This window comes from Erigeron canadensis, chromosome 6 (assembly GCF_010389155.1).
Source record: "Erigeron canadensis isolate Cc75 chromosome 6, C_canadensis_v1, whole genome shotgun sequence".
Lineage (NCBI taxonomy): Eukaryota > Viridiplantae > Streptophyta > Magnoliopsida > Asterales > Asteraceae > Erigeron > Erigeron canadensis.
The window spans coordinates 13,781,194-13,808,445 of record NC_057766.1 but is presented as its reverse complement, the minus strand read 5'-3'; the positions used below and the strand labels follow the sequence as shown (position 1 = coordinate 13,808,445).

Sequence of the window (27,252 nt, the reverse complement as noted above, 5' to 3'; positions counted from 1 at the left end):
GAAAAAAGGGTATTTTGGGTATAAAAAAGTGTTGAATTTTCTAAAATATAAGAGGTCAATATGCTTTATAAGGGTTATATATATATATATAACTATGAACGTTTTTTTACCCTTTATGTTTTGGGAAATGATAAATTTACCATAACTTCTTTTGATTTTCATTTTATCTTATGAATTTTATTTGATTATGTTTTTATTTTCAATTTTTAACTATTTTTTTATTCAAACTATCATTTATTATGAACTCGTTTTTTAAGTTGTTAATCTGTTATGTTTTTATGTTCAAGTATTCTCTGTTAATTTATTTTTAATCATTTTAAAATAACGTTATGTCTTCCGAGGCAAAGCTCGGGTGACATATCTCGTTAATAATAATAAATATCTAATGAAAGTGATTATATAATAATAATAATAATAATAATAATAATAATAATAATAATAATAATAATGCTAGTGCGCAAGTATTGGATATGGTTTTACCCTTTTTCATTTTCATCATTTGGAACACTTGAAAAGGATGCGGTGATCATGTTCAAGTGAATCCGAAAGTTCTCTGTATCTGAAGACATTGGAGCACGTGTTGCTGCTCATATATGGAGTATTTAATAGGATTAGTTTTGCTATAGCTAGAGGAATAGAGGCCTAGATAGTATCTTGAGTTCACCCCAGTTTCTTATAAATCCTATTAATTTCTAATATAAGTGATAATAATAATAATAATAATAATAATAATAATAATAACAACAACAACAACAACAACGCCAAATATCACATTAGTCCTAATTTATCTTTTTCTTAGTTACGAGAGATAGTGCCCGCGTGTTGCGACGGTGAGATGGTAGGGGTGATAGGTCAAGTCATAGAGTATGATAACCAAATGCCTTAGCCGTATGGGCTCCGCCCTCGGATTTAAAAATTCGTCAAAAGAATATCGAATGACATCTCTAATGAAGGAGTATAAAATTTTTAGAAAACTCATACAATTTTTATAATTTATTGATATACTATTTTTGAGATAAAAGATTTTTAATGAATTAGAGGAATAAAATAATTTATAGATGAGAGAGAAAAAAAAAGAGTGATTAAGATTTGAGGAGAGAGAAAAAAAAAAGGTTATTATAGGTATCTTAGATAGAGATGTTTAAATTAGTGAAAAAATTATTTGAACTACCCAAAATAACCATATTCCTTAACCATGATAAGATTCATGTGGTGGTGATTTGGTTTTTTGTTGTAGTTAGTGATTTTTCTTTTTTATTGTAATTTGATATGGTAAAATGAAATTTGATAATAGAACTTGAAAGTGGTATTTGTGGGTAATGTTGCTATGTTATTAGGATTTAGTTGGGAAAGATTTAGTTTGGATGGTTAATTTTTGTAGCAAACGGAGAAACAAAGTAAAAGAATAAAAATAATCAAATTTGGTCCTTTATATATATCAAAAGACTTGAATACCCTCACGTGTAAGGCTTAACGGAATATAATAAATGGCCGTCAAATTAAAGGACTAACCCTTATCCGCCTGTAAAGGATGACGACTAATAATATGAAAGTAAAGGGATGAAAAGTGATATTGTGTGTAAACCACAGAGGCGATCCGTACATTTAACTCATATTAGTAGCATTAGATATAAAGATAGAGATGCTTAATTTGTGTCGTGAAGAGGAAAGGCTGGTTGTAGGGGTGAGCAAAAACCGAACCGAAAATCGAAAAAACCATAAAAACCGAAAAACCCGAACCGAAAACCGAAAAAATCAAAAACCATTGGTTTTGGTTTTCTAAAAACCGAAAGTTATGGTTCGGTTTTGGTTTCTAATGAAAAATCGAACCATAAAAACCGAACCAAACCAAAAATATATATTGTTTACTTTATTTTATATTTATATCATTTTATTATAAATTTTTGCTAAATATGTTAATATATTTGCATTCTTAGGTATAGATAATAATATCATTTACATGTTTTAAGTGAAAATATACAACAAGATTGATTTGCTTTAATAGTTGTATAATTATACAACGCGTAAAGCATATAAATAGTTATATATAAATTTTATTTGAAGTTTGTAAAACTTATTTTTATGGATTTGTTGTCATTGTTGTAGTGTTATTGTTACTAATATTGTTTTGAAAACTTGTTGAAATTACCTATGGTGTAATTATAGGGTATAAACTTATAAACTTTAAGCTTAATTTGACGTAAACCACCCGTGGTTAAAAACAGACTAAAACCGAAAAGAAATAAACCCAAACCAAAAAAACCAAAACCGAAAAAACCGAAACTCAATGCTTTTAGTATGCAAAAATCGAATTATAACGGTTCGATTTCAATTGTAGTAAAAAACCAAACCAAACCGAATCGTACTCGACCCTAGTTGACATAATAATAATACCAAACCAGAAGACTCTCAAATAAAACAAAGATCCGACCCGTTAAACCATTTTCTAACAGAGAAGAGAAGAGAAGTGATTAATTGAAGAGCAGAAAAATGGGGTTTTACATTTTAACAAAATAATAAATAGAAAAAGAAGCATCACTCATTCACATTCACTGTTATATATAAGATAGATCTGTTCAAAATAATACACATAGCAGATCTATACATACGTAGATAAAGATAGAAAGTGTGTGTAATTGAAGATGAATATATTCAGATTAGCAGGTGATATGACTCATCTCGCCAGCGTCCTCGTTTTACTTCTCAAAATTCACACTATCAAATCATGCGCTGGTATCATCATCGTCATTCATTTCCCCTTTCAGATAATTTTTTTTTTTTTAAATGAAAATTTTGTTTTTTTGTGTAATGCGCTGTTATTTTATGTTAGTGTTTATTAATAAATGAAATGAAATAGTATTACTAATGAGCTCTTGGTCTAATGGTCCGAGGGGAGGTGGGAGGCTTATTGTCCCTGGGTTCAATCTTGGCATTGACGTTTAATTTCTAACTCGGGGAAGGAAAACTAACCACTAACAACTAACATTTGTTGTTCAAAATAATAATGAATAGTATTAATATGATGCAATTACTTATTTACTTATACGGAGTATTAGTCAATCTTTTGTTGCTAAGGTTGGGGAAAGTTGCAGTTGGTGAGTTGGGAAAAACGTTCCGATTTTTTATTATTAGAATAGGCTTTAGGACATTACTAGTCAAATGTCACGTTTTGTATAAATATGTTTCGGGGCGGTGCTAATCACACTGCAAGGTTATTAAGTATCTATCTTAGACAATATACTCGATTTCATTGACGTGAGACATACCTGTTTCTATTGTGTAAATCTTTCTTTACCCCTTGCATAGTTTCATTACTCTTGTTAACTTTTGTATAATGTTTTAATGGAACACCTAGCTGGCAAGCTAATTGAGTAGCTTTTACCCTTACACTTAATATGCACCATTATAATAAGTAAAAACATTAGCAGAATAACTCCAACGCGGTAGCTTACTGGTTGGTTGAGGCTTGGGTTCTTCGAAAAGGATATATTAAGTTCAGAACCATTAGGCTTAAACAGGAAACCTTTAGTGCCCCTTCATAGGAGATATGTGTAACAATACCACGGTCTACCAAAATGTACAGACGATGGTGAACCTGAATGTAACTTCTTTTTGTAAGCTATGAAATATTCTGCATACGTGATTAATTGTAGTAGCATGTTATTTTTATATGCAGGTGTTTCACTGAAGACTCAGGAGCTCTATGCACTAGTCTTTGCTACTCGCTACTTGGATATATTCACAGACTTCATTTCAGTCTATAATACTGTTATGAAGTTAATTTTTCTTGGAAGCTCTTTCTCTATCGTATGGTATATAAGGCGCCACAAGATTGTCCGTAGATCTTATGATAAAGATCAAGACACCTTTCGACATTATATTCTCATAATTCCTTGTTTGCTGTTGGCTCTACTTATTCACGAGAAGCTTACTTTCAAAGAGGTAAACAAAATACGGTGATGTTAGTCAGATGCCTATTATTTTGCTATGGATACGTTAAATTGTTTATATTGGCCAGGTAATGTGGACATTTTCTTTATACTTGGAAGCTGTCGCCATACTTCCCCAGCTGGTTTTGCTGCAAAGAACTAGAAACATTGACAATTTGACTGGCCAATATGTATTTCTTTTAGGGTAATGCAATTCACTTGTACGTTTTTATTAATGATATTTGACGTAATGTATAAGACCATAAGTTTAGCCTCCTTTTGATTTTTCTGGTGCAGAGCATACCGGTCATTGTACATTTTGAACTGGATCTACCGTTACTTCACTGAGCCTCATTATGTCCATTGGATCAGTATGTCTCTTTATTTTACGTCATGTATCTATAAAATGTCATAAAGTCTATGAATATTTTTTTAAATAGTTAGTAATATAGGATTGCCTCCATAGTCCATAACATACAGTACTATTTATCTTGCAGCTTGGATTGCAGGCCTAGTCCAAACATTGCTTTATGCTGATTTCTTCTACTACTACTTTGAAAGGTATAGTGTCATGTAATGGAAATTTAAGTTAAAGCTTATTGTTTGTTTTTTGCCAAGAGTTTGAAATTTTCTTTTTCTTAATACAGCTGGAAGAACAATGTAAAACTCCAATTACCAGCTTGATGATTGATTTATGATAATGATAGAGGCAGGTGATAGAGTTGTGAGAATCATACTTTTTATATAGTTTGTCTTACAGGGGTGTATGCTGCTTCTCTTCTTTCTATTTAGTCTTAAACTTCCTATCATGGAGTTGTAACCCCCACCTCCTTTTTTCAAAGTAGCAGATCATTTATATGAGAGATTATGTTAATCATAACTTGGATACATATTAGTTTGTGTCTAAAAACAGTTGCATGAGAATGGCCCCATTTTTTTTTTACTTAATAGACTTAATAATTAAGAACTTAATGCATTTAGTCAAATTTCATGTTTTTTTTTTTTTACTTAATAAACAAAAATAACCGTAAATTACCTATTTTTTACTTAATACATTCAGACATTATTTATACATTCAACCACTTAATACATTCAGCACTTAATGACCAAAAAAAAGAACGGGCATGTGTTATATATTGAGAAATATGCTTGGCCCGTATGTGGAATAGACTAGCTCGACTAGCAAAGGAAATTGAAGCATAGCAAATAACGTCACTGGAACCGAGGCAAACAATATAACAGGTGCAGCTATCCATGATATTTCATCCTGAAGCACTAATGCAAGTGTTGCACTAAATGCTATCATTGTGGCAGCAAGTGACAAAAAAAGTGACACGAGTGCAATCATCATCCTCTTAGGTAGCGCATAGAAAAAATCTTCTTCTGCATAACGGGAAGTAAGTATTGCCAAGAACATCAAAACGGAAGTCGTTGAAGCAAATAGTGCAATGGCATCTGATACTATAAACAAGAGAAAGATTCCATCCTCTAGGAAGAGTGGTAAACCGGCACTGTCGTTGCCACCTGGCACTGTAAAGGCTGCTGCAAACGCCATTGTGACCACGAGTGCCCCCACAACCGTAGACGAGGATGATGTGTCCTTCATCCATGTTTCTCCTTCGTCAAGTAAGTCCTTATGCTCTTCAGTAAATACCATTCTAGGTGTCTTGAGATCTTTGTTTAGAGCTTCCTTATACATAGGTTCCACATGCTTTTCCACTTCCTGCAACAATAGCATATGTTATCACATCAAATATCTGCCAGCTAATATAGTTTCTTCATTTGGCATCACACGATGGGGGGTAGGGTCTTTGGATCCACGTTTTGAAGCCTATTATTGGTAGTTGCTATATTATGGTTTTTAATTTTAACGTTTTGATTAACAGATTCTGCTTCTTATTGGAGTATTTAACAATTTAAGGATTAACAATCACTTTTGGATGATGAGATTTGTTACAACAAAAGTGATTTCCAAAGGGGGATAATAATACATGACATAATTACTCCTTTTTTTCAACAATTTTCTGATTTGACACTTTTACTTGAATCTTCAAAATGCATCTCCAATGTTACAAGAATACCCTTTTTAGTAATTTTTTAAATTAGTTTCTTAAATGCGGGGGATATGTCAAACATTATTATAAGTTAAACAGCTGTTGAAACACTTACAAACATTGTCGTTTTAAGTCTCTTTTATGCACTTGATTATCTAACAATAGATTATTTAATATCACACTATCAGTTTCAAAGCACACATGCAAATAAACTCCCGCTAAGTAGTTAGGTTTGTTGTCAAAAAGCATGATCACCTTGAACCACTGAAGTTCCCTTTGCATTTGCAAAGCTGCACCACTAACTGTCTTAAGGCGGGGGAGAGGCGACAACCTTGCGGCTATATGCAAGGGATTGTCTTGATTACTATTGGCAGTTGCTGCAAAAACTTTATGCCCCGTCATCCGGTATGCAAGATTAAAAACTTTTTCTTGACGATATCTTATGGCAGCAATGAACAAGTAGAACCCTCCATCTTCATACCAAACTATATCTGGATAAGTCTCAACACACACTTTTATAAGTTCATAAATCCCAAATTTTACAGCTGTAGATACTGCAGTTCCTAGGATATCCCATGCTATATTATGACTGCCTTTTTCTATGACAATCAAACACATTCGCTCCACAAGCTTTAATGTCTGCAAATGCTTTAGTTTCATATTATATAAGTTTTTAGTACACGGGGCTACCAGTAGGATCAACGAAAAGATAAGCGACCTCAAGGGGTAGTCTGATGCGTTTTCAAGGTTCACAGGAATCCCTTATCCAACACAACACAATATTTTGTTAGATTAGATGTTTTTAGTGTGAATAAATATTTAAAAATATGTATTAACGGAGAGACCATACATGAGTAAATGAGATGCTGGAAGTACTGTAGCTGACTTCCACTAGGAAAAACATGTGGTTTTGTAGCCAGCACTTCTAAGGCAGTCTGACCATTCCTATCTTTCTGTGCAACCAAATTCGGGTACTTTTTGACTAGAAAGAGGGCTACATCTGAAGCAGAAGAACAAAGGTGAAAAAAAACAAGATTAGGATTGAGTTTCATAAGAATTTTCCGTGTTTTGTAGATATGAGAATAAATGGGTTGATTCAGGTAACTGAATTCCTAATGGGAAATGGGTCAAAATTCACCCAAAGTGCATTGTTAATGCCTAAAACCAGGTACTTGATATTATTAAGTATTTTGTTTTTTTTTTTATTAATTATTATTTATCATAATTGATATCATTTAAGTATACTAAAATTGTTCGTAGAAAAGCTACTCATCTTGATTCAAATCTGTTTTTGGATCATTAGCTAACCCGCTGCTTTGCCATCTTTAGTATTTTGTAAATGGTTAGGAACAAGTACAAGCTACTAACCACAAAAACTGGAAGTTAGGGTGAGGGTTACTAGATCAGCACCAGAAACCCCAGTGTATGGACTGGTACCATCCTCCCCAGGCTCATCTTTAGTCACCTCCAATAAGTACTTGAGTGTATCTTCTCGACCATACCATGCTGCCAGCTTTAGGGCAGTGTGCCCGTCTCTATTAGAAATCTGGGCAATTCCCGGATCTTTTGATACCAATAGCCTAGCACCTGCAGTGTTCCCGACCTTGGCAGCATAGTGAAGGGCGGTGTTTCCCCACCAGCTTTTGGCCCTCAGTTTCTGAACGTCTGTATCCACAATCTTTTCGATGATTTTATTAACAAACTGGTGGGAAGAGTTGGTTCCAATTGCTATGTGCAGTGGTCTTTCCCACCAATAGGTAATTTTTGCATCGAGTTTATCAGGATAAATGTTAAAAGTGTTCTCCACGGTGTCCCAATCATTGTTGATCGCAGCTTTGTAGATGGGGAGATTGTGGATTGATGTGGTGTCATCATAGTCCATATTATAATTGAATTATGTGAGATTTTGATAGATGGGAAAGTCGAGGAAGGTATTTCCGGTAGAGGGATTGAGTAACATTGAAAGTTGACACTATCAAATGGGGGAGCAGGTGAGCTGTAGTGGTTTGGATTCTACTTTAAATCAGATATATAATAAAAGATGCAGTCGTTTGGGTACTAAATTAAATCAAGTATAAATAATAAAGGTCAACTTGCAGCCACAGGTCATCACTTCAATTTGTATATATAAATTGGTTTGGGAAAGTTAATTTTGATATTAAGTCATTTATTAAACTCTCGATCCGAATAACCTGTTAATCACTAAAGTGATTATTTAATTAGGGGAATATAAGGGCTATTAGGCATTTTGAGTCGGGTAAAAAACCCCTCAAATGTTATTTTTTAAACCATAAAAAACATGGGTGTCCAAACATTTACTTAAAATATTAAAAAATTAGTATGTAATGGTTTTTTTTAGAGTTAATTACTGAAATGGTAACTCACGTTTGCGTCAGATTATTGGTTTCATACCTTTCCTTTTGAAATTACTCTGATCATACCCAACGTATGCAAATCTTTACTCGGACCATACTGGAGGCTAACGCCGTCAGCTGGCCGTTAAAACCTCCCCCATGTGACTTGCACGTGAGGGGTAAATATATAATATCGCGTTTTCTAATTACTGAAATGGTACCTAACGTTTGCATGATATTGCTGGTTTCATACCTATATGTTTCTTAATTACTTAAATGGTACATAATATTTAGTTATTAATTTTTTTATATTTTTTTTAATTTGTTTTATTTTTCTTTTATAAAAATTCTTCAAAACTTGTTATAATTTAATGAAGATAGTCAAAATGCACCTATAATCCACTAAAAAATAATACCAAATAATTATTTCATAACAAAATATAAGTTTTAAAGTTCACGAATAACCAAAAATAGTAATAAAGTATCATACAAATAATTTTTTAAAAAAGATAAAATTTTCTTTTTTAAAAATTTCAGAAATACCGCAACGGTAATACCAGAAATATCCAGGAATACCAGAAATATCAGTCGGTATTTACGAGTATTTAAAACATTGCTTTAAGCTTCGTGTCGCAGTAAATACTGACTTGTATTTCTAGTATTACCATTGCGGTATTTCCGGAATTTTTTCAAAAAAACAAATTTCCTCGCAAATTTTTTTAAAATTGTTTTATGATACTTTATTGCTATTTTTGGTTATTCGTGAACTTTAAAACTTATATTTTGTTATGAAATAGCTATTTGGTATTATTTTTGAGTGGATTATAAGTGTATTCTGACTATTTTCATTAAATTGTAACAAGTTAATTGGCATAAAACTATGTCTCTCTGCAGGACTCAAACCTGCTTTACTGAAAAAATTTTTAGTAAAATTTCTTTAAATGTCTTTCCCATGTCTCGAGCTCGAGACCTCCAGCACGTAAAACTGGTGCTTAACCACTGACCTATAGAAGTTTCTCTAACATTGTACCTAACATAATTTGAATGGCCTCTTGTTTAGAAGTATATGATGTAAACCATCACGCTACCTTAGAGGTGGTTTGAGATTCTAACACTAATAATGACTAATTTAATAGAATCGTGTTTTCCTCTTGCAATACAAACTATGGCACACCACCTTGTCTTCTTCACCAATAGACCACTCTCTTATATCATCATTGCTGATTTCCATATACCATTGACAACTGCTAGAAATTGCCTTAAATGCAATAAAACTACGAAAAAGGATAACTATTAGAAATCATTTACTGCTACAAGTGTTTAGAAGTATATGATGAAACCACCACGCTACGAAAAAGGATAGCTATTGTCCATGTGTGAGTGTGTATATATATATACATCGGGAAACTCGCATATCATAAATGTATCGTGAGCAAATCATAATTATCTACAATTGTCTACGCCTTTGTAAGGTGATCATGGCCACGAAGATGAATTTATGTTGTGTTTTATTTTGCGCAACCATTAAAGTATTCAATCATGAAATTAAAGAATGCAAATTAAGTCGTAGTGGATTTAGGTTGCTATTCCTATCTTCGGCTTGTAAAAACACTTCGTTATGTGCAAACATTATGGAAGACTCTAGGAATCATTCATAGGTGCCAAGGATCGTAAAATGAATGCGAAGCAAAAGATTTTCCAAGGTTGTGTCTTACGTTGTTAACTCCGACTCTGAGCTAGATGACAGTTACGAATCATAATCCCTCCTGATCAGTGAATAAACACTTGGTGTAAGTCAGGGCAGTCAGGTTGGATGCATCTGTCATTTGCCGAATTCTTGTCAATAATAAGAGTTTTCACTGTTCAAAATTTTTTTTTAAAAAAAAAGGAGTTTTCCCTGTAAACATATGTATCAAACATAAATTTCTATATGGCTAACTCTTATTATCAAACGTAAATTTTGTACATGGCTAACTTTTGTTGCGGATATATCACTTCATTCTTGGCTATTCTAAAACCGACCTTAAATATAAATTAGAAGAAAGAAAATGAGGCATAATTACATTACTTGGCTAAAATGAAGCAAAACATACAAATATGTTGTATGTAATGGAGTAACATATTACACCATATGTTTATGCGAAAACCCATTTGTCCAATTTTCTCTTTACTTACTACACCATAACATGATGTACACCTTCCATGAAGGTCGTTGGTGGTCCATAAACGAAAAGATCTGGCAACACGAATGAACACAAAGAAGGATGTACAAAAAACTTGCCTAGGTGAAAAATCTCTAACTACGTATTGATATATTTGTGAGATAGAATGTTATGTAGAAACTCTTTGAAATTAGCCAGCGGGTGACGTGGCCCTAAACTCTCAACACCTGTACAGTTTAGTAACTGCTCTAAGTCCTGCATTCCATGTGAAACAAAATCAGAAAATATTCCAATTACTACAAGAAACATAACAATGAGCAGTTGTGTAAAGAAATCAATACCTTGTTAAGTAAGAACACAGCATAAGCTGATCTTGTCGTGTCTTGACCTTCTAAGAACAGGGGAAATAACATAGGCTTGGAAGACGAGTAAGATATTGCAGCTGATGTCACATCAGATATAGATTCAACTGCAGGTGCATAGTCACAAATATATGTTCTAGAAGCTCCTAATTGTAAAGGATAGCGTAAAGGAATTTCCATATATAAAGCAAGTAACGAGACAGCCTGCAAGAAAACAGTCAATGGTCATTAATACTAATATTGATCTTGGCATACTACAGTTCTCTTATTTTCTCATCATAAACAGTATTTTTATAAGCACCTCAAATTAAAGGGAGTAGGGGATAACAAATAAGGCAGAGACTAAAGTTAGAAGACTAACATGTGCAACATAACCAAGGGCGGTTGCTGTCCTCAGGACCTCCATTTTATCAGTGAATATATTCATCTTTGTAAACGGCCGCACACTCAAATGCACACCACAAATAGTCAAAGATGCTGCATTTACTGGTTTCACTTCATTAAGATTTCCTAACAATCAATACAAACAAATTAACTAGTAGAATAAATTGGAGAATCCATGTAACATACCCATTATAAAGTAATAAAATTAACTAATCACAGTGTTATGTAGTTAAAGAAATTAATACCTGTCCTGCAACTATTAGGTTCTAGTTCTTGCTCGCGTGTCGGTGCAGGGAAAACTTTCACAGGATAGAGAAGTGAAATTTGTAATGACATAAATTGTTGCCGGGCTCTCAATGACTTCTGCAAATTCCTTAGATGAACATACCCTCTTTCTCCAACTAATGATTTATTTGTTGGAACCACGTTAGTGTGACCGTCACTGATCATGTGTCACTCCTGATATGATAATTGACAATGATGAAATCCCTGTGTCTAAGTAACTATTCGATGGACGTATTTACTCTTAAAGACATATTATAGGGTTTCCCATTAGGTGATTGGACTTGAGAGGACTAATGAGGCACGAATTAAACACCAGAGGGACTTAATATGAAAATACTCTCCATATATATATAAAGAGTAATTAACCCTAATAAGGTTAATCAAGAAGAATTCACAGCCTCCCAAATCAGAAAATTCATCCATCTTCTCTGTTGAATTCATTAGAACCGAATTCATCACTCCATCCTAAATCAATCATCTTATTTTGGGAACCCGAAATCAATGGCAAATATGTTTAATGCCTTTACAGGTTCCTCTAGATCTCACGGTACGTGTATATTACGAATTGAATCATGTTATATTTCAGCATGTGGTATCAGAGCGGGTTGCGAAGCTATCCCTTGATTTGATTCGTTTTCGTACCCTAATTCGCGAACTGACGAAAGCAGAAGCTTAGATTCGTATGCTTCTTACGAACTTAAAGTTCGTTAGAACTCTAACTTCGTGAGAACTTCCTTGCGAACTCTAAGTTCGTAAACAAAATCACTAAGTTCGTAAGAACACTCTAAGTTCGTAAGGCCTATCTGTGTACAGAACTTCTGCTCATCTTCGCACTTACTTCCTCACGAACTTACACTATTTTCGTAAACTATCTTCGTTGCTTATGTTCGTAAGCTATCTTCGTTTGTTACTTACGAAGATAGTTAACTACTTACGAAGATAGTTAACAACTTACGAAGATAGTCAACTACTTACGAATTTAATCACTACTTACGAAGTTAATCCTTATTACGAACTTAGCTATCTTCGTACCGTGCTTATTTTCATGGATTACTGATTAACTTAGTTGATTATCATGTCCGGGCTTACTAGTTTTACCTTATAATTTCGATGGCTAAATTTGTCTCTTATTTTCGAAAATAATTTTTTCTGAGGCATTTTTACCATAGCACGGCCCCAGCCAGGGGCTCTGCCCCTTGGACCCCGCCAGGGGCTGCCGCCCCTTGGACCCCGCTCCCAGGGGCGCTGCCCCCGGACCCCCGTAGTGTATGGGGGCTTCACACAAATGTACATGGTTTCATCATTTGTGCCCAAAGGTCAGATGTGATTCTCATGGTGTGTTTTTTTTTCTTTTTAGATAATGAACACTAAGTATATTGATTCTGTCCAAAGGTGATTTAATATACTTTGTGTGCTGAAAGGAACATTTTTCATGCATAAGATACACGATTCTTAATTTTGTGCCCAAAGGTCAAAAGATAAGCGTTGTGCCGCATGAACCTAATGCTCATGTGTACTTAGATATTAGTTACTTCTGCCCAAAGGTGATGTAAATCTAAGTAGAGCCTTATGTTAACTTATTGTTTTGGTGTTTACAATAGGTTACCTATCACTAGCTTCATTAGTATAATGGTCTTAGTCTCATTACTTTAGGAACATTACTTTAGCCTCTTATGTAAGGAACATTATTGTTAGCCCTTAGTTAAGTTTAGGCATTACTTTAGTTCCATTAATTTTATAGATATTACTTAGTCTGCCTTAGATAGCTAATTATGTCACTATAATCTCATTGCCCTTAGTTTTAGGCATTACGTTATTAATCTTCTATTACTTGTATCCTAAATCTATATTCTCCTTACTTCCACTGTAGTACCTCCCATTGGCATTCAGCCACTTACCGGTGAAAACTATGCTTCATGGAAAGATCAGTTAGATCTTACTCTGGGGTACTATGACCTGGACTACGCCATTCGTCATGATGAACCCGCTGCCATTACTGCAACCTCTACTGCAGAGCAGATAGCGGCATTTGAGAAGTGGGACAAGGCGAATCGCTTGTCACTTATGACGGTCAAGAACTCTATTCCTCTTGGTCTCCGAGGAGCTATTCCCAAGTCTGATAAAGTGAAAGATTACCTCAAATCTGTTGAGGATTACTTCAAGGGATCGTCTAAAGCGCATGCAAGCAACTTAATGCTAAAGATGCTTACTCTGAAATACGATGGAAAAAGCGGTGTCCGTGAACACATAATGAAAATGAGCGACATGGCGAACAAGCTTAAGACTCTCGAAATGGAAGTCTCTGACAACTTTCTTGTGCATTTCATAATGACATCATTGCCTGCTCAATTTGATACCTTCAAGATTAACTATAATGCTCAGAAGGACAAATGGAAGATGAGTGAACTGATTGCAATGTGTCAACAAGAAGAAGATCGCCTTAAGCTCGAGCAACCTGAAGCTGTTCACTTTACTACCACTGCTAATTCCAAGAAGAGGAAGGGTAACAACAGTAACAAGAATGGTAAGAAAGCTTCAAAGATGAGTCTTGGTGCAGTTGCCTCTAGCTCTAATGCCTTGAACATCAAGTGTAAGTTCTGTCATACTCAAGGGCACATTCAGAAAGAGTGTCCTAAGTTCAAGGAATGGCTAGCTAAGAAAGGCAACGTACTTTATGTAATATTTGATTCTTTTACTACTGATGTTCCTGTTAATACATGGTGGGGTGACTCTGGTTCTATGGTCCATGTGACTAACTCAATGCAGGGATTCCATACAATCCAGAAGCTACGAAAGGGCCAAAGAAAACTTAGAGTTGGAAGTGGTGATCTTTTAGATGTCGAAGCCATGGGAACTTATATTTTACATATGAGTACTGGAAAATGTATTAGACTATTAGATACCTTATATGTATCGAGAATTACTCGGAACCTCGTATCTATTTCTAAACTAGACATTGAAGGTTTTGTAATAATTCATGGTTTCGGCAAGATTACTATTACTCTTAATAATGAATTGCTTCGTCGTGGTTTCTTGGATGGAATGCTGTATAAATTAGAACTAGATCATTTCTCACAATCTTTGTTGTCTTTTAATGTTGATGATATAGCTAAGACAAAGACAAAATCACTTAAGCAACAAGAGAATTCCTCCATGTTGTGGCATAAACGTCTTGGCCACATCTCACGAGATCGCATGACACGACTCGTAAAGGATGGAATCTTACCATCTCTTGACTTTAGTGATTTTGAAACATGTATTCAATGTCTCAAAGGCAAAATGGCTAAAGGGAATAAGAAAGGAGCCACAAGAAGTTCCAACTTGTTGGAAATAATTCACACTGATATTAGTGGCCCCTATCCCGCTTCCATTACAGGACATACTTTATTTATTACATTTATTGATGATTATTCACGTTACATGCACCTTTATTTGATTAAGGAAAAGTCTGAATCCTTACAAACTTTTACTGATTTTAAAACTTTGGTTGAAAACCAACTTGAACGAAAAATAAAAGTTGTAAGATCAAACCGCTGGTCCTTTCCATGACTTTTGTAAGGAACATGGCATAATTAACCAATACACCATACCTGGTTCTCCTCAACAAAATGGTGTTGCTGAAAGGAGAAATAGAACCCTAATGGACATGGTGAGAAGTATGCTTGCCAACACTAACTCTGTCCCTAAAACTCAATAGAGTTCGCCGTTCATATACTCAATAGAGTTCCTTCTAAATTTGTCCCTAAAACTCCTCATGAGATCTGGACAGGGAAGAAACCGAGTCTTAGATTTATGAAAGTATGGGGCTGTCTTGCCGAAGCTAAATTCTATAACCCTAACTTAAAGAAACTTGATCCTAAGACTGTTACATGTTTCTTTGTCGGTTATCCGGATAACTCAAAAGGTTATCGGTTTTACTGTCCTTCCCACACTACTCGCATCAGTGATACACAGCATGCCACTTTCCTAGAGAACTCAGAGATCAGTGGGAGCACGACAAATCATAACTTCGATTTGCAAGAAGTACAAGAAGCGGGGGGAAACGATTCGTCGGTTAGTATTATTCCTCCGATAATTCCTCTTGTACAGAACGCTGCTCCGAATGTCACTGATCCAACTCCTCCTAATGTTAATCATGAGACCACTAATGCTGAAGGATCTTCCGAAAATCCCGAAAATCAACTCAGGAGATCATCGAGGTCACGTAGGACCACCAATTTTGATGACTTCATTACTTATCTCACTGAAGTTGAAGATGTTGGAAAGCTTATTGATCCTACCTCCTATAAAGAAGCCATTAATAGTGATCAGGCCACTCAGTGGAATGAAGCCATGATTGAAGAACTTAATTCCATGCAATATAATGACGTTTGGGAATTGGTTGAACTTCCTGAAGAATCCAAAACTGTTGGTTGCAAATGGGTTTTCAAAACCAAATTAGACCCGAAAGGAAACGTCGAACGATATAAGGCCAGATTGGTTGCGAAGGGCTATACTCAGAAGGCTGGAGTCGATTATCAAGAGACCTTTTCTCCCGTGTCTTGTAAAGATTCTTTAAGGATCGTTATGGCACTAGTAGCTCACTTTGATCTCGAGTTACATCAGATGGATGTCAAAACAGCTTTCTTAAATGGAGACTTGGAAGAAGACGTATACATGTGGCAACCTGACGGATTCATTCCAAAAGGTAAAGAGCACATGGTCTGCAAGTTAAAGAAATCCATATATGGGTTGAAGCAAGCATCAAGACAATGGTACCTTAAGTTTGATGAAGTCATTAAAGAACAAGATTTCATAAAGAATCAAGTGGATCAATGCACCTATCTCAAGATCAGTGGGAGTAATTTTATAATCCTTGTTTTGTATATAGACGATATTCTCCTAGCAAGTAATAACTTGGATATGTTGCATGAGTCGAAGCGGATGCTTTCGCAGAAATTCGACATGAAAGATCTCGGTGATGCCTCTTATGTTATAGGTATCGAAATACATTGGGATAGGCATAATGGTATTTTAGGTCTTTCTCAAAAGGCCTATATTGAGCGGGTTTTAGAACGCTATAACATGCAACATTGTGCACCCACTGTAGCTCCAGTAGTTAAAGGAGATGTATTCGGCACTTTCCACAGTCCGAACACTGAGATTGAAAAGGAGCAAATGAGGGTGATACCTTACTCATCAGTAGTTGGGAGCATTATGTACGCTCAGGTCTGTACTCGTCCGGATATCACTTATATCGCCGGTATGCTAGGACGTTACTTATCTAATCCTGGATTAGCACACTAGAAAGCGGCCAAGAAAGTTCTACGATATCTGCAAGGGACCAAAGACTACAAACTAACGTATAGAAGAAGTGACAATCTAGAAGTAGTAGGCTATTCCGATTCTGATTTTGCCAAACGCAAGGAAGATAAGAAATCTACTTCTGGGTATATTTTCATGTTAGCTGGCGGACCTATCTCTTGGCGGAGTCATAAGCAGAAACTGACTGCAACATCCACCATGATGGCTGAATACATTGCCGTTTATAATGCTACTTGCCATGGGATGTTAATTAGGAATCTGGTCAGTGGACTTAAAGTCGTCAACTCCATTTCTAGACCATTGCAGCTTTACTGTGATAACTCAGCTGCCGTAACTTTCTCGAACAGTAACAGTTCAACTGGCGCTGGGCTGTATCTCGATACAAAGTATCTGTTTGTACGCGAACAGGTTGAGGAAAATGTTCTTTGTATTGAGTACATAAGTACAAACGACATGCTAGCGGATCCGATGACCAAAGGTCTTCCTCCTAATGTCTTCGTAGGACACGTGTCGAAGATGGGGCTTACTAAAGACTTTGTTTAATTTAATAGCATATTATACTTATTTGGTCATTAGTATTACTGTTTAAAATTTTTTCTCCTTATTCAGATTTTGTTTGTCTATTAATCGCACTTTGAGTACTCGTATTAGTGTGTTAACATTATTGTGACAAAATTTGTATTAGTCAATTGATCATTGCTTATTAGTTTTGAATTTGAGTCATAGTTTAACTAGTGGGGGTCCTGAGTTGATGTTCTTCTCTACGACTGTACTTATTGGCTATGATTTCGGTTTAAAACAAAAATGAGTATTATTCCGGAACTTATTTGAATACTCATAGATAAATGATCACTCGGTCAAGTGGGAGAATGTTGGAACCACGTTAGTGTGACCGTCACTGATCATGTGTCATTCCTGATATGATAATTGATGATGATGAAATCCCTGTGTCTAAGTAAATATTCGATGGACGTATTTACTCTTAAAGACGTATTATAGGGTTTCCCATTAGGTGATTGGACTTGAGAGGACTAATGAGGCACGAATTAAACACCAGAGGGACTTAATATGAAGATACTCTCCTTATATATAGAGAGAGTAATTAACTCTAATTCAAGGTTGATCAAGAAGAATTCACAGCCTCCCAAATCAGAAAATTCGTCCATCTTCTCTGTTGAATTCATTAGAACCGAATTCATCACTCCATCCTAAATCAATCATCTTATTTCGGGAACCCGAAATCAATGGCAAATATGTTTAATGCCTTTACAGGTTTCTCTGGATCTCACGGTACGTGTATATTACGAATTGAATCATGTTATATTTCAGCATTATTTGCTTCCTGCATAGTACATGTTCTTAAGAGGGATATGCATTTTCGAACCGATTGTCTGTTAATTTCGACTTCAAGTCGTAATGATCAGTTTATAACAGTTGGATTAACGGATTATGCTTGTGATTAATTGATCATTTTAGGTAACATACAGCCTCTTTCAAACCTTCTGCAACAGAATAATATAAATGTAAACAATCATATATATATCCCCTATCTGTTAACATAATTTGAAACTTTTACACAAAGCACATCCAAACACTATATTCTACAATCCGTTTTCTTACATCTGATTTTAAAATTTATCATTATTCATTATCACATAGTTATTTCAACAAACAAACTAAACCAAAAAAAAAGAGAAAACAAAAAACCCCAAAAAATTGATTCCCAGCATTACTGAAACATCTATGATTTCAACAGAAATGTTAATTACCTGCAATCGCTTGCGAGCCAAAGAAAGAGAAGTACCAGCTATTTGAAGAGATCTAATCTAAGAGTTGAGTTTCTCTTCCCGCATTTTTGCTTTATCTCTCACGACTTTTGAGTGCATTAACATGTTTCCCATCACCAGTTTTCGGGCTTCCAATTTCTCCCGCATCTCATCTAGCTTGTTTGACCACTTCAATGATTCTACTTGTAACTGCATATATCAAGATGAAAACTTTAAGCTTTTAAGCATAAAAAGTCAAAATATTGAATCAGAAGCCAATATATAAAGTTCAAGTATTAATCGTGACCCCAATTCCATAAGAAAAGAAGAATTTCTATTTAATCTTACAATTAATGGCAACAACTAATTAAAAAGCAATGTAATTCCTAAGCCAAATAAATGATAAACGGATGTTAAAACAAATATCCACACACTCTTATGGCAGGCCTTTCCAGAAGCCACACACTCTTATGGCAGGCCTTTCCAGAAGCAATCTCTCTACCCTTGGGTAGAAGCATTACGGTGCACATCTCGCCTCCCCAAATACCTTGCCGACAGGATTATGTGTTGCAGTGATACTGGTGGATATCAAAACAAAATCATATCATCCAACGCGGTACATTCAACCACACTACCACCGTGCAATGAGTAGGAGATTAGGATTGCTTAAAATACTAAACAGATTTTGAATATGATCTCATTTGAGGTTGAAATAAGCAGATCAATGGTTGTTTATTCAAGATGTTTATCCGGTTGTAGTTAATTTACCAATGTATTTGGGATTGTGTATTTCAACATCTTATCAGCTTACTGTTTGATATAGTATACGCGAACCAGATCACCATATCATGCATTGCGTTTTGAAATGGCATAAGTAAATCAAATGACTATCTCATGCATTTTGGATAACATATAAGCTAAATTAGTAATTTTGTAAGAAATAAACAACACATAAGTTATAAGATAATCTCCATTGTATGCATAGAACACCATCTTGTTTAAAATGAGCATTTTTTTCCATTTAAAACTAGATCATTCACATCCTAAGAAACTAAACTGCGATTACAGAGTATACCGGGCTTTGGTAAACCGGTGTCTTCAAATAATAAATTCAGCACCTGGGTTGGCCAAAGCCTGCTATATTAGGCTATCTTCAACCATATCCATTTCTTCATCTCCAAATATACCGAAAAATCCCTCTAAAAAAACGTATCTCTAACCATATACTCCAAAAACTTTATTATACTAGATAATTTTATTTTTATACAAACACATTTAACTAAATTATATATAGGGACAATCTATTAACACACATCATTTTTCCTAGCAAACACCGCATATACGCTGTATGTGGCGTATAGTGTTTAAGCGGATCACCTACGCCACACGCCAAGTATAGGCCTATACAATATACATGGCGTACATGATGTGTTTATTTAGATAGGTTCGGTGTTTATTAAGATAGATTCGTTTTTAATTAGATTTCAATTTCTTTCAAATTTCTGGTTAAACCGGTTCAACCCCTAGGAAAGATTCATTAGAAAAAGAAAGAAAAAAAAAACAAAGACTACTTATAACTACTTCCGAAGAAAAAAATTCTATGACAGAACCTGTAACATGGAATTGAGTTTGTGATGAAATACTTATTGTTATTAGCTTCATCAAGTGCTAACAAAAGAATCGAAAACCGGGCAACTTCTTGTTGAAAATCTTTCCATGAAACTAATTGAATGTCATTCATTTTTTTTTCATGTATATAGAATATTCTTTCTCGCAATTGATTTCTCAAAAGTGGCATTGTGAAGAAACATATGTCTCCATCGTGGTTAATTAATGATCATCGTTACAAATTTTAATGAATTTTTAGATGGACTGGGGATGGTTGATGGTGTGTGTAGGTTGGACACAACCAGCTTTCTTGGATTTCACTCAATGTTGTGTTTGTGTGTTTGATTTGACTCAACTTTATAGGAAAAATGTTTTGGGTTATATAATGTTTTATTAATAGTATTTGTACGATGTACGATAGTTATATAGATTATATGATAAAAAAATTTAAATATATCTCATATATGATTCATGATTATGAAAAATTGTAGTTAAAGTAAAACGATGGTCAAAATTAAATTATAATAGACAGTATCCCTACATTATATAAATCTCACTTCAAAATTTGTTAGTTATTGCCTATGTGGCATGCTTAAAAATGCAAGAAAGCCCAATCATTACAATATTGCTCCTTGGAAGGTCTAAGGATTAGTTACTTTTATAAAAAGTTCAAATTTTCGAAAACGGATTAGTTATGCTTTCAAAAAGTTCTAATTTTCTAAAATTTGAATATGTAACCGTTCGTGTATTGCTTGTGGCGGTTACTTCCTTGCATGTCTATGTCTATATAAGGCCAGGTCCATTCAGTTTTAATGCATTTCAAAACGTAAACACATAACAGATCAATATTAACATGGCTTCATTAAACCATGTTTCAATTAGAAATTTGCGTCCAAATAATAAGCCATGTACGATAACGGTTATAATTTGCGGCTATGGAAGCAACCTCTATATGGAGATGTTAATAACATAGGTAGTATTGAGATGATCCTGATGGACGAACATGTAAGTATTCATTGTTTGTGAACTTTTATTTTTTTATTAGATTACTTTTAAACATAACTTTCTTTCGAATTTATAACTAGCTTTTTAACATTCTAATGTATAAACATTTTTATTTTGATAGTTTGATAAAGTGGTGTGTTGTTGCAACAATCGGTTTTATTCCAACCGACCAGTTATGGTATTCAATGGAATGTGTGAACTGTTCTCAAGAAGTTAAGTTGACATATCTCTACATGGATGCAGTCGACATTATTGATGCTTTAAGGGACAACAAAATATGGATTTGTTGTTCATGTAACAAGGAAGGAGTTCTCATCAATCCTAGGTATATATATTTATATTTCATATTAAAACTCTATAATCATTAAGTTGTGTGGTAAAATTGTATCTCTGTTTTTTTTTTTGTAGGTTTAATGTGCAAGTTAGGATTGTAGATGCCACTGGTGTTATTCGAGTTAAAATGAATGATCAACAAATTTCAAATCTTATACAAAGAACAGCCTATCAAATTTGTAATGAAAATTATGAGGTATATTTGGTTTATTTTAGTGCTAAATAAGACTTTTCTATGCATTTTAAGTCATTAATTTTTTTTAAAATGGTCATTAGTTGTAATAGGAGTACATTTATTTCGCTACATGCATGCTTGAACTGGTGTTAAAGAAATTATTTAAGGTTATAGCGCATCCACGTGCGTCTATATATCAAAGTGGGGGAAAATTTATAATACCTATCACATCCAGGTAACCAACATAATCCTTCTTATATGCGCTTACTATGGGCAATCAATTTTATAATTTCTATCCGGCATGCAATGTATGCATTTTAAGCCCTCTTGTATCATTAATAAATCCCAAGGTATATCTAGCATTCTTCTTATTTAAATTAATCAACTCATAAGAATATTTTTATTATGTCCAACTCAGTTATATTTATTCATTGATACAATCTTAAAATAAAGTTTACGAAAAATTATTTAGGGTTGTCCGTGCATCGCACGGGGTCTAAGCACTAGTTGATAAATATAAGATATGTTTAGTTAGAGTTTTGAATTTACCTTTAATTTTTAGAACCACATCAAAATCAGAACTTGTAAGCATAGTGGATGATGGTAATAGCCTTGTGATTTCGGATTGTAAACTCATTTTTTTAAAATTTTCATGTTAATTATTGTTAGAAATTCAAAATAGTGCTTAGTTGTATTTCATTATCTTTGTACATTTGCATATGTAATATAAGATTGAGGGGGAGCTTATGCATTTACTTAGAGTATAAATACCCCTCAAGTCTTAACCTTTTGTAACCTTTTGATCATACTTAAAAAATATAATTCCAAGCTTTCCACACACACTTCTCTGTCTCTCTCAATACACACACTAAAACACACACATCCACCATTGTTATTCACCTTACTTCCGCACCCAAACACGAACGATTTCAGTAATATTACATGTGATATCAGAGCAAAACAACAATCTGTTGACGATCCATAACAGATTCAATACATATTCATTGAATTCTGTTCAAATTCTGCTTCTACGTGTTCAAAGAACTTTTTACCGCCATTTCTGTTCTTCAACAATTTTCATTCAATTTCTGTTCAATTTTCTAGTTTTTGTTCACTAATACTTTCCAAATCATATTTCAAAACATTCTGTTAAGTTTCAGAATCATTTCAAAGTTTTGAGCATAAATCAAAATTTTCGAAAATTTGATCAAATTTTGATTTTCACAAATAAGTTGATTTGAGATATGGAATTGTATCTAGGATTGTGCGCTATCATTTTCTGAGCATTTTGATGTTTGGATCACATCCTAATTCTCAAAACTGAGTGAGAATTGATCAAGTTTGTATCAAAAACCATTTGTTTTATCTGTTCTGTTTATATGTGCAGGTATTACAAAACGATCTTTCTTGGAGGAACTAAAACGATCTCTTTTAGATCGTTCTAGTTTTGGACCATTTTGAAGTTAATACGATCTAATTTAGATCGTTCTAACTTGTATAATTCTGTGTGAATTGTGTGGTGTGTGGATCGTGATTCTGAAGTTGTAGTGATTGGGAATCACACACTTCCTTGGGTAACTGATCTCCTTGAGATTGGTTTTACTCAAAAACTTCCAAATCATTATGTTACACTGCCCAAATTTTCAAAGTTTTCATACTTAGAAAATTTTTCACCCAAATTGTTAAAACGATCTAAATTTAGATCGTTCTAACTTTTCATTACAATTCCTTAAAACGATCTAAATTTTTAAAACATCTCATTTTTTTCTTTCTTTCGTATTTCGTCTTTATTCTTCCTTACTTAGAAAATTTCTTTTCTAAAACGATCTAATTTAGATCGTTCTGTTTTCATACTTAGAATTTTTTTCAAAAATCTAAAAAGATCTAAATTTCTAGCTTCATTTTCTAAATCAATTTTTTTAAATCAATCATTTTAAATGACAACAATCAACATCAATTCAGACATTTCATCAAGAGAGGTTCAAGTTTTTACTCAACTGATTACTTGACTCTTCAAACAACTGCTGATACTTTGACAATGCAAAATCATACTTTGAAGACAAATTTGACTATAGCTAAACAAGAGTTTTTGATAAACTTAACGAAGCTTTTTCTCAACTCTCAATAGCTCATGATGCTCTCAAAGTTAACTATGACTCTTTGAAAGAAATGCATTTGTCAAGTAACAGTTCTCAAGTTGTTTCACCCAATGCACATTTAACCAATAAATGTCAAGACCTTGAAAAGAATGTCCATTCACTCAAGCAAACAATTGAGACCTTACAGCTTGAGAAAACCAATGAATGGATAAGAGCAAATGCAAGACAAGCAGATGTTGAGTTTCTAACAAACAAAATGCAAGATATGAGACCAAATTGTGAAAAACATGAAAGACTGATTTTTGACTTAAACAGTTCTTGTTTTCTCAAAGGAGTTGAAATTGAAACTCTTCAAAATCATGTTGAAGATTTGAAAGCAAACATTTTGTTCTATCAAGAGAAAATTTACAAAATAAAACAAAATCCTTTCTTAAATTTCACTGCTTATTACAACAAATCAAAGATTGATAAATCAGAACTTCTTTTTGGTTTAGGTTGTGAGAATCCAACACATTTAGAGAAAATTCAAAAAGAAGATCTTGGTGCTTTGTATGATGAAAAATTTCTTCGCCTTGGCATGATACAAGAATTCATTATACCATCTGAGGATGATTTTGAGTCAGATGATGTTGAAAGACCAAAACTAACTCAAATAAACATTGATTATGTTGCTTTTAATGATTCTTACAAGAAAACTCATAACAGATCAATTTATGAGTTAGAAGAAATAGACAACATTTCAGTGAAACAAAATGAGTCTCAACAAGAGTCTTCCAAATCAATTTCTCACAGAGCTTATATTTCAACTACCATATTAGAAAAAGAAATTGAAAACCTAAAACAAAAAGTTGAGTCTCAACAAAAGGTCATTGAACATCTGAAAACTCAAGATTATTTCCCAAAGGTAAGTGAGACCACCCCTACCCATATGATGATTAATCATAATTCTGATGATTACTCCACTCCATCCAATGGGAGTGAGAAGTCTACAAAATTATTGCAGGATGATTGCATCTCTTCTAAACAAATTCAAGATATGACCACAACAATGCTATCATCATTTTTCAAGATTGAAGAAAAAATTCAAGCTTTGAAGACTAAACGTCTTGCTTCTGTCAAAAAGGTACTTTCTTTTGAAACCCCTGTGATAACACCAAATGACAAAAGTAAAGTGATTTTAGAGCATAAAATTGAGATTCCTGAAAATTTTAAGGCTAAAGCAAAAGCATTGGTTGAAAAGATGACTACCAAAACTGGTTCTAAATCAGAAAGTCAATCAAAAATTGAAAAAGGAGTTAAAAAACTTTCTTTCAAAAAGCCTAAAGTTGAATCAAAGAAGGAATTTAAATCTAAGATTGCTCCAACTTCGTTTTACTCACCCAAAAGTCAGATTGCACCAACTGTCAAAGGAAAGGACACCATTAAGGTTCATGCTTCATCTGTTTCTAGAACCTCTGCTTTTAATACTATCTCCAAAAATAGTTCAATATCCAAGATGTCAAAAACTAGTCAAGTTTTCCTCACAAAAGACACATCTAAGGATATAACTATTTATAGGGATCAGTATGGATGGTTCACTATCAAAATTCCAAAGAAACAGAATCCCAAATCTTCAAACAATACCATGATCAATTTTTCTAACCCAACAGGACCCATACAACAGTGGGTACCAAAAACAACTTAATTTTTCTTGTAGGTAATAAAGGTCTGTGCTACGTTCTTCCACTTTGGAAGACATTCAACACATGATCCTGGAATGAGTTTCTGATCAAAGAAACTATCTCAAATAAGTGCTAATTACTAATTTACTAACTTTCCTCTGCATGTTGTGTAAAAATCCTCCATCTCTCTCATTTCATTCATTATCTGTCAAACAATGATGCTATGCTTACGTGCAATATGTTTTATATCATGCAATGTTTGAGGGGGAGAGAAAGGATAATTCATGAATTCATGAAGCGAGGGGGAGTTTGTATATTTGCACTATTTGATTAGAAACTCATTGTTATTTTAGAAAAACAAAAAAAAAATAATAATAATAATAATAGAAAATTTGAAAATTCACAAAAATATTTTTGTTTGTTTTGTTTTGTTTAGTATTTTTCAAAATTCTGTTATTAGAAAAAGCCCAAAACAAGTCAAGTCCAATACCAATCAAACCATACCTGACCTAGATAGCCAAACCCGATCCAATCAACCATACCCGACCCACTTTCTTTTCTTTCTCTTTAAGGAGGGAAAGATAATTTTTTATTTCTTATCTATTCACATTTACCAGTAAATTCTAACTCTCTCACCGAAAATCATCATAAAATTTTTTGTTTCTGATCATCAAAAGAAGTTAAGGGTCTTGTTCCAAATTATTCTGTGATCATTTCTTTCTATAACATCATCATCTTTCAATCACATCCACAGGTACTATCTCGGTTTGAATGTAGATTTTAGTTTTTCAATTTTTCTTGAATTTCTCGATTCTGTTAGTACTTCTGTGTTAACTGTGTGAATTAGAAGCATGTTCAGGATAGGTGTAAATGATTACTACATGTTTAAATGCTTTGTTTGATGTTTTTGAAAATTCAAAAACCCGTCCCACCATGTTCTTGAAAATAAAGTTGATCAGAGTGTGTTTAAATGGTGTGATGCGTTTCTGTTCAGATAAGTTGTGTAATGATATTGTTAGTTTGGCTAGGGATGAATGTTATGCCATGCTCAAGTTGCAGTTTGATCCATTGAATGTGAATATTGATGCATGTTTGGCTAACTAAAAAGTGTTTGGCAAAAATATTCTACTTTATAGTTGTTTTGATTCTAAAACGATCTAAATTTAGATCGTTTTGATTTCTAAACGACTTGAAGTAAAATAAGTTTACCATTCAACTTTTATGTTCTGTTCATGCTATCTCTTTGATAAAACCCTTGAGACTGAGACCAAAACGATCTAATTTGGATCGTTCTTGGGTCTGAACGCTGTGTGGTTTGAAAATGAAGTTTGGAATTCGATTGATGGGTAACTGAACTCTTATGAATTCGGTTCGCTCAAATCTGATACTTTTAAGTAAAAGGAGAAATCATGAATTTGATTTCACTTTATATCTTTTAAGTGTTAGAAAACCTTTCAAATAGAAGTGAAGTTTATCTCAAAATTTTCCAAAACGATCTAAATTTAAATCGTTTCATTTTTCTTCACTTCAAAAGTTTTCAACAAAACCTAAAACGATCTCTTTTAGATCGTTTTACTTTTTCTTTCCCATACTTAACATTTTTTATATCTCTCAAATGAGAAACTTAAAACGATCTCTTTTAGATCGTTTTACTTCCTTTTTCCCCTTAAAACTTTTTCTCAAATAAAGGTTTAACAAGATCTCTTTTAGATCGTTTCATCTTCAGTTTTCCATACTTCTTTATTTTTCTTTAAATCTTTCAAAACGATCT

The 27,252-nt window shown here is 33.8% G+C and overlaps 2 protein-coding genes and 1 pseudogene across 2 annotated transcripts; 1 reads left to right on the top strand and 2 right to left on the bottom strand.

Annotated features, from left to right (window-relative positions):
* Positions 1 to 2,463: 2,463 nt before the first annotated feature.
* LOC122605097 (ER lumen protein-retaining receptor) lies at positions 2,464 to 4,901 on the top strand. Its single transcript, XM_043777973.1, has 6 exons — positions 2,464 to 2,733; positions 3,677 to 3,942; positions 4,019 to 4,134; positions 4,227 to 4,300; positions 4,427 to 4,490; positions 4,577 to 4,901. The coding sequence occupies exons 1-6, from the start codon at positions 2,643 to 2,645 to the stop codon at positions 4,611 to 4,613; spliced, it is 648 nt and encodes a 215-aa protein (XP_043633908.1). The 5' UTR covers positions 2,464 to 2,642; the 3' UTR covers positions 4,614 to 4,901.
* Positions 4,902 to 5,032: 131 nt separating this feature from the next.
* Positions 5,033 to 7,983, bottom strand: LOC122605525 (ankyrin repeat-containing protein NPR4-like). The gene is made up of 4 exons (XM_043778483.1): positions 7,352 to 7,983; positions 6,834 to 6,983; positions 6,239 to 6,744; positions 5,033 to 5,652 (listed from the first exon to the last, which is right to left on the bottom strand). Exons 1-4 carry the CDS (start codon positions 7,863 to 7,865, stop codon positions 5,059 to 5,061), a joined length of 1,764 nt encoding a protein of 587 aa, XP_043634418.1. The 5' UTR covers positions 7,866 to 7,983; the 3' UTR covers positions 5,033 to 5,058.
* Positions 7,984 to 10,623: 2,640 nt separating this feature from the next.
* On the bottom strand, positions 10,624 to 18,816 carry LOC122602576 (annotated as a pseudogene).
* Positions 18,817 to 27,252: the final 8,436 nt, after the last annotated feature.

Bases quoted from the DNA above. Each gene is read 5' to 3' on its own strand.
- LOC122605097 (XM_043777973.1), top strand. From the start codon at position 2,643: ATGAATATATTCAGATTAGCAGGTGATATGACTCATCTCGCCAGCGTC. The intron at 2,734-3,676 runs GTATCATCATCG...TTTTATATGCAG, and splicing joins CACTATCAAATCATGCGCTG to GTGTTTCACTGAAGACTCAG. The intron at 3,943-4,018 runs GTAAACAAAATA...TATATTGGCCAG, and splicing joins AGAAGCTTACTTTCAAAGAG to GTAATGTGGACATTTTCTTT.
- LOC122605525 (XM_043778483.1), bottom strand. From the start codon at position 7,865: ATGGACTATGATGACACCACATCAATCCACAATCTCCCCATCTACAAA. The intron at 6,745-6,833 runs GTATGGTCTCTC...GTGTTGGATAAG, and splicing joins CCAGCATCTCATTTACTCAT to GGATTCCTGTGAACCTTGAA. The intron at 5,653-6,238 runs GTGATCATGCTT...CTATTGTTGCAG, and splicing joins GGGAACTTCAGTGGTTCAAG to GAAGTGGAAAAGCATGTGGA.